The following is an 8,745-nucleotide window of genomic DNA, read 5'->3' as shown; positions in this document are numbered from 1 at the left end:
CCCCCACCCTCACCCTCACCCCTGTTAATAGGGAAACAAGAATTGGAAAGATTAATTTCAAAAGTGTAACAATAATTCTGCCAATCAAAACATTTCAAAACGTCTCTTTTACTTTGCTTTCTCAATCAAACTTTCTTGTAGCTTTTACGGAACAAAAGTTTCATTATTTCTTAAAGATCTAGCTAGCTCGGTTTCCAAACAAAATCTTCCCGTTCCAGTTGAAAAAACAATAAATGCAGTAAAAATTATTTCGAAAGAAACATTTCTGAAGTTGGTGAAAATGTTACTTAATATTTGCCTAGAAAGGCATAAAACGCTTTCTACTCTAGATTGTGAAATTGCGGAGTAAAAAAGCGGAATAAAAATTATTTGGAAAGTTTCTACTATGGCAATTAATATAAATACCTTTTTTGCACAGCAGTCAGTTGCTACGATGACTTCTACAAAAGAGAAGACAAAGAAAACAATATATGTTTTCATTGTCAGACTTCAGAGCAATTTGAATAAAGGGTTCGTTCAGTGTGTATTTAAAGCCGTCTTTTCAACCAGGTGTTTGTCTCAAAATGTCCAATCAGGCGTATTTTTACGATGTAATTAAGTGATAGATAATTCTTTTGCAAACTGCTCAAGCAAATTTATTTCTTCAGTTGTTGAACATTTTCCAATAGGTATTTATTTTATGATATTTCATGGAGGGGATATTTCATAAAGGGGATATTTCATAGAGGAGATATTTCATAGAGGGGATATTTCACAGAGGAGATATTTCATAGAGGGGATATTTCATAGTGGAGATATTTCATAGATTGGATATTTCTAAGAGGGGATATTTCATAGAGGGGATATTTCATAGAGGGGATATTTCATAGATTGGATATTTCTAAGAGGGGATATTTCATAGAGGGGATATTTCATAGAGGATATATTTCAAAGAGGGGATATTTTATAGCGGTAATATTTTATGTAGAGGATATTTCATACAGGAGATATTTCATAGAGGGGATATTTTATAGAGGAGATATTTCATAGAGGGACTATTTTATAGAGGAGATATTTCATAGAGGGGATATTTCATAGGGGGATATTTCATAGAGGAGATTTCATAGAGGGGATATTTTAAAGAGGGGATATTTTATTGCGGTAATATTTCAATCAGGAAATAATTCATAGAGGTGACATTTCACAGAGGGCATATTTCATAGTGGGGATACTTCATACTGGGGATATTTCATAGCGGTGATATTTAGGGGATATTTCATAGAGGGGATATTTCATAGAGGGGTATTTTCTAGAGGGGATATTTCATAGAGGGGATATTTTAAAGAGGGGATATTTTATTGCGGTAATATTTCAATCAGGAAATAATTCATAGAGGTGACATTTCACAGAGGGCATATTTCATAGTGGGGATACTTCATACTGGGGATATTTCATAGCGGTGATATTTCATAGCGGGGATATTTCATAGTGGGGATATTTCATAGCGGGGATATTTCATAGTGGGGATATTTTATAGCGGGGATATTTCATAGTGGGGATATTTCATAGCGGGGATATTTAATGGAGGAGATATTTTATAAAGGATATATTTCATAAAAGAGAAATCTTATAGAGCAAATATATCATAGAGAGAATATTTAATTTTAGGATATTTTTTAGGGGGAATATTTTATAGGGAGAATATTTTAGGTGAGGGAATATTTAATCAAGGGGATATTCATAGAGTTTGCTAGTTTTTATTAAATATCATACTGTTATCAATTTTATTATTGATAAAATTCTAATTTCAATATTGTGGAAGACGATGCCTGGCCGCCTAAAACACGTTTACCGGAATGAGATAGAACTGATACTTTCATTGTACTTTCAGTCTAACATGTGTGATCTTGATATAACCTAATGTTCTGAACCCTCTAGTAAAAGTTATAAGAAATATATATACTGGAAGTTACTTTATGCGTTTCATTAGAGATCGACTTCACGTCCTCTATAATATTTTCTTTAACTTTGTAGTTAAAATATAAAATGGTAAAGAAGTGAGCTATATTTAAGATTATTTTAAACAAGTGTTCAAATCTAGGGTCTTAGTAACAGCAAGTAGTTCTTTGTTAAGGAAATTAATAAATTTAAATGCGTTGTTCTTAGATTTTTCAATCCAGTTGGTGATTATCTTAGCGCGTACTTTACTCGAGTACTTTACTCGAGTACTTTACTCGAGTACTTTACTCCTACTTTACTCCTAGCTTCACTACTTAAACAAACCCACATTGTTTGTTTAAAATTTAGAACATATTGGAACATATTGTAACATATTGGAACATATTGAAACATATTGGAACATATTGGAACATATTGGAACATATTGGAACATATTGCAACATATTGGAACATATTGGAACATATTGGAACATATTGGAACATAATGGAACATATTAGAACATATTGGAACATATTGGAACATATTGGAACATATTAGAACATATTGGAACATATTGGAACATAATGGAACATGTTATAAATTTGTGAGAAATCTGGAACTAGGCTTTTAGTCCACTTCACGTCCCCTTTCCTTGAGTTTTTTCTTTAATTCAGATGGTCCATACTCTTTTCCTGGGTTCATGTAATATGTATAATAAAATGTTCGAAATGCTTCAGGCAAAAAATACCAAATGCGTTCAAAAGTAAATTAATCAAGGAAAACTCCCATTTTATTACTTATAATTAAAAGAATAAAGGAATCCACGATTAAGCTATTTAGATGATTTCAAGGTTCAAGTTAAAATCTAACTAAAAAAAAAAATATTTTATTTTGTCAGATTTAGTAACAACAAGTTCTCTGTGAAAGGAACTGTAAACTAACATCAAGGTGATCCTTCATTTAAAGAGTTGCTGCAGGATTCACAGATATCCTTGTTATTCTATCTCAAAATGATGTTTTTTAATTGTGAGTCCCTTAGAAAAGTAAATTGCGTATTTATTCATGTAAATTACCAGAATTCAACTCCTATTAAGATAGAACAACGAAGATATCTTCCTTTTTGTTAATCAGATAAAACGTAAAGGGTACAGTTGAAACACCTTCATTTTTTATACTTCCTGAAAAGTTGTTCTATTGAAAAAAATGCTTTTAATGGAAAAATAAATTTGTTTATTTTATTAAGCAAAAGAAATGTAAAAAATGTTAAATGCTTTTTTGATAAATCAATGGATATATTATAAATCAATGTATATACGATAAATCAATAAATATCGGAAAAATCAATGGATATATGAAAAATCGACGGATATCTGATAAATTAATGGATATCTGGTAAATCAATGGATACATGATAAATCAATGAATATATGATAAATCAATGGATTTATGATAAATCAATGGATTTATGATAAATCAACGGATTTATGATAAATCAATGGATATATTATAAATCAGTGGATATATGATAAATCAATGGATATATGATAAATCAGTGGATATCTGATAAATCAATGGATTTATGATAAATCAATGGATACATGATAGATCAATGGATATTTGATAAATTAATGGATATATGATAAATTAATGGATATCTGATAAATCAATGGATTCATGATAAATCAATGGATATTATGATAAATCAATGGATACATGATAGATCAATGGATATTTGATAAATTAATGGATATATGATAAATTAATGGATATCTGATAAATCAATGGATTCATGATAAATCAATGGATACATGAGAGATCAATGGATATATGATAAATTAATGGATATATGATAAATTAATGGATATATGATAAATCAATGGATATATGATAAATTAATGGATATCTGGTATAAATTAATGGATACATGATAAATCAATGGATATATGATAAATTAAAGGATACATGATAGATCAATGGATATATGAAAAATTAATGGATATCTGATAAATCAATGGATATATGATAAATCAATGGATATATGATAAATCAATGGATATATGATAAATCAATGGATATATGATAAATCAATGGATATCTGATAAATCAATGGATATCTGGTATAAATCAATGGATATCTGGTATAAATCAACGGATATCTGGTATAAATTAATGGATATATGATAACTCAATGGATATCTGGTATTAATCAATGGATATCTGGTATTAATCAATGGATATCTGGTATAAATCAACGGATATCTGGTATAAATTAATGGATATATGATAACTCAATGGATATCTGGTATAAATCAATGGATATCTGGTATAAATCAACGGATATCTGGTATAAATTAATGGATATATGATAACTCAATGGATATATGATAAATCAATGGATATATGATAAATCAATAGAGATATGAGTAAAATAATTCTACAGATGTATGAATGGTCTTGATTTTTTTGCTCTAATGAACAACATCCATTTAGATTAAATCTTTAAATTGCATGATAAGTGAAGGTAACAGATGTTCAGTACCAAATTACAAATTTTCACAAAATTGCGAAAACTTAACATAATTATTTAACATTTATGAGTAAATCTTTCTCTGAGTGTATGCACAAAAAAATTAAATATTTTTTAAATCCATAAAATAGAAATATGTGGATTTTGAGTAAAAAAAAGTAGAGAATGAGATATGTTTAAAAAGTTATCATTCCACTGTTAAACATTTTTTAACGAAAATTAAAGAAAAAGGATAAAATAAAATCATTAGAGGGCGAGATTTTTTAATCCAAAAACAGGGGGAGCAATGACTCAGAGTCCTTTAAGGGTTGAGCAATGCTTCCCCTTGGTAAATCTTGCTTCTCAGAAAACCACTTGTATATGTGTCATATTCTAGGTGATTTGGGAATTCTTTAAATTAGGAAGGACGGCATATCGGTGTGTTCAGTTATTTTTAATATCGTTTGTGAACAACCCATTTTGGTTCGTTAAAAAATTATTTCATTCGTTCTCAAAAATATCGTTCATTTATTCAGTGACCGATTGTACAGTAAAATCGTTTGTTTGGTAAAATATTTCGTTTAATGAAATCCTCTGTTTAGTAAAAAATAACCATCTTTTTAAGTTGATTGGAAAAAATCGTTTGTTTTGTATTTATTTTTAAAAAGTTTGTTCCAAAAAATCATTTTTTTTAAAGCGATCGTTTTTGTCAAAATCTTTAGAAAAATCAGTTTGTTAGGTAATAAAAGATCGTTTTTTATGTACCATTGAGCGATTTTAAAACATTCATAAATGTTTTTTTAAAAATAACGAACAAAATTGTAATCTGTAAATTCCTTTTGTTTTTTTCTTTTTTTTTTAAAAAAACGATAGTTTTTCGTTTCTCTAAACGATCCAAGTTTATTTTTCTGAACACCATTTTTCACGACAAATTTTGTCGTTCTCTACAACGATGTGCATCTCTAGCAATACGGTATTGTATATATATTTCTAAGGTTTAATATTGGTACTTTTTATCTAATTATGAACATGGCAAAAATGTTGATCATTTTCTCGCATTAACATCCAGTGTGCTCCTCAGAGATTTTGTATGTATTACAGGATTGCCCAGAAAGGGCGCGACTTCAGAGCAACTGCACAAAATCGCATTCTTTGTCAAGCTCATGGTTCCCTGCACCTGTAAACTTAACTTCTTGAAAAGTGAAACATGTTTAAAGGGACAGTTCACTTATTTGGGTAATTTCAGGGTAAACTAAACAGCCTATTCGCTCTTGATTGGTAAAAGTCTTACTTTTCAAAGACAACTGTGTCCGGAGAAAAAGACGATTTTTCGTTCAGAATTTGAGCGGAAAGGGACGGTCCCTCTCTATAGACTATAGGCTGTTTAGTTTACCCTGAAATTACCCAAACAAGTGAACGGTCCCTTTAATATAGTAAATGCTTAAATTTGTGATTATTGCTACAAACAACAAAATCTTTGTAATCAACCGGGCTTTTATTTTTCAGAAGTCACAAAACGTTTTATTCTGATCCTTAGACCCCTTATTTTCTGCTACTACCATCAAATCGTATAAACCTTTTAAAAATCTAACATTGTTCATTTCAATGATTTATTGTTAAACTGTACTAATTTTTAGGTTTGAAATAAACATCTTTGTACACTATTGTAGGGAAACCAACCTGATAAATATAGACACCTTAGGGACCATAACTTGAGAAAATTTATCACCCTAGGGAAACCATCCTTAGATAAAACATGAGGCCTCTTTAACTCAACAGATATTTAATTAATAAATTATTTGTCAGATTTTGTTGAAGAAACTAAATTCAAGTGATCCTTTTATTTAAAAAGTTGGATTCAGGATTGTGGTACTAATTTTGAAATATTACTCTCTCATTAAACTAACTTTCTGATTAATGCAAAAAAAAGAGGAAAATTACTTTAATTTAACAATTTTAAAAACAATATTATTGTTGAATTAAATGTGTAAATTCTGTGAAAATTAGTTTAAAAGAATCCTACAGATGTGCAAATGTACTTCTTTTTTCCTCCACTAGACAATATCTAATCAGATTTTATCTTTGAAAACTAGTGAGAACCTATCTACCCTCAGTTGTTACCAATGTGATGCTTTCTTTTGAATTCGAACAGGACCTGCTAACTATGACAACTCCCATGGCGCCTTCAGACTTTTTACAGTATCCGGCATAATCCTAGGCCTATTAGACCGACCCCACTGGCTTAGTCCACCGTGACCAGAAAACTGTGGAAAAGGAAGACGACATTTAGGCAATCCTGAAGTGTATTTGATGTTGTTATACAAAGAAAAGAGTCTTACATTGTGACATATTTAATCACTTTTTAAGTGTACTGGTTCTGCACAATTGTTTTGTTTCATGTTCATAAAGTCATAAATTGAGTCTAATATTCTAATATAATATAAGACTTAATATCCCTCTCCTTAAAGACACTTTCTTTTCTAAAAATCACTGACACAAACCATGATAAAATCAATAATATTAAAAATGTTCATGATTATCAACAATAATAATATAAATAATAATGATAATGATAATAAAATAATAGTGATAATAATAATCATAATAATAATAATAATAATAAGAATAATAATAAAAATTAATGATAATGATAATGATAATGATAATGATAATGATTATGCTTATGATAATGATAATGATAAAGATAAAGATAAAAATAATGAAAAGAAAAAAGGTTGTAAAATATTGACTTATTATGTGTACAGAGGTCTGTATAATTTCCCTGTACACGTTGCCTATCATTAATCAATACTCCAAGTGCCATGGAAAGTGAAACTATTGTGGTACATAAATCCTCTTTTCACTCTTCCCAGTGCAATGTCGTCTTCATGCCCTTCCCCTTTGTTTCAGCTCAGTTTAAAACCAGAGAATATTCCTGCATCTCTCCCTCCCAGATAATGAAAACATGTTTTAAGTAGTGAATACTTAAATCCAACAATCTATGAATTATTCTGCAATCCATAGCAATCCTACTGAAGCAACAGGGTTTTTATTACCCAATTAAACATTACAAATAATTGTATACCAATACTTCATTTTACTAAGACTGTATTTTGTAGGTTTGAAATAAATTCATTTATTTGTGTTTGTGGAGTAGAAGAGCCATCAAACCTTCCGTCCGTGATTTTGAGTCAACATTTCAAACTATTTTAACTGAGACAAATCCAATATGGACGTTGTCAATCCGCTCCAACAGGATCTTATAAATGAAGTCATCGAACATATAAACACTAAGACCCCATGCCAGGAACCTCAGAAAACATGCACCAGAAATTCATCCTGCCTACAACAGGGATGTATAATCTGCGGCATATCCATGAACCATGTCTGCTACCTGGATGTAACCCTGAACAACAGCAATGCACCACAGACCTCTCTGACCACCGACGACCACCATCAACCACCTGCCAACCATGCCATCCGAATCCTCACTGCCATGTTCTAAAACGCCATTCAGAAAATAACATTTTTGAACTAACCGGAGAATTAGAAGAGAGTATCAGGAGAATCAGTAGTATCTGGAGAATCAGAATTAGGAGAATCTGGAGAATCAGGAGAATCTGGAGAATCAGGAGAATCAGGAGAATTAGGGGAATCAGGAGAATTAGGAGAATCAGGAGAATCAGGAGAATTAGGAGAATTAGGAGAATTAGGAGAATCAGGAGAATTAGGAGAATCAGGAGCAGGAGAAACAAGAGCAGTGGAATCAGGAGTATCAGGGGAATCAGGAGAATCAGGAGATTCAGGAGATTCAGAATCAGGAGAATCAATAGAATCAGGGATCTGGAGAGTCAGGAGCAGGAGAAACAAGAGCAGTAGAATCAGGAGTATCAGGAGAATCAGGAGAATCAGGAGATTCAGGAGATTCAGAATCAGGAGAATCAATAGAATCAGGGATCTGGAGAGTCAGGAGCAGGAGAAACAAGAGCAGTAGAATCAGGAGTATCAGGAGAATCAGGAGAATCAGGAGATTCAGGAGATTCAGAATCAGGAGAATCAATAGAATCAGGGATCTGGAGAGTCAGGAGCAGGAGAAACAAGAGCAGCAGAATCAGGAGAATCAGGAGAATCAGGAAAATCAGGAGAATCAGGAGAATCAGGAGAATCAGGAGAATCAGGAGAATCAGGAGAATTAGGAGAATCAGGAAAATCATGAGAATCATGAGAATAAGGAAAATCTGGAGAATCAGGAGGTCAGGAGAATCAGGATAATTAGTAAAAACAGGATAATTAGGAGAATCAGGAGAATAAGGAGCAGGAG

At 31.2% G+C, this 8,745-nt stretch overlaps 1 protein-coding gene across 1 annotated transcript; it reads right to left on the bottom strand.

Annotated features, from left to right (window-relative positions):
• Positions 1 to 703: 703 nt before the first annotated feature.
• On the bottom strand, positions 704 to 1,075 carry LOC111717354 (uncharacterized). Its single transcript, XM_023492855.1, is given in 2 exon segments — positions 704 to 780; positions 982 to 1,075. Coding segments are annotated over 2 exon segments (171 nt in total).
• Between the last annotated feature and the right edge of the window lie 7,670 nt (positions 1,076 to 8,745).

Source organism: Eurytemora carolleeae, unplaced genomic scaffold (genome assembly GCF_000591075.1).
Source record: "Eurytemora carolleeae unplaced genomic scaffold, Eaff_2.0 scaffold2534, whole genome shotgun sequence".
Classification (NCBI taxonomy): Eukaryota; Metazoa; Arthropoda; class Copepoda; order Calanoida; family Temoridae; genus Eurytemora; species Eurytemora carolleeae.
The sequence above is the reverse complement of the archived record's forward strand: the minus strand, read 5'-3'. Positions and strand labels throughout refer to the sequence as shown.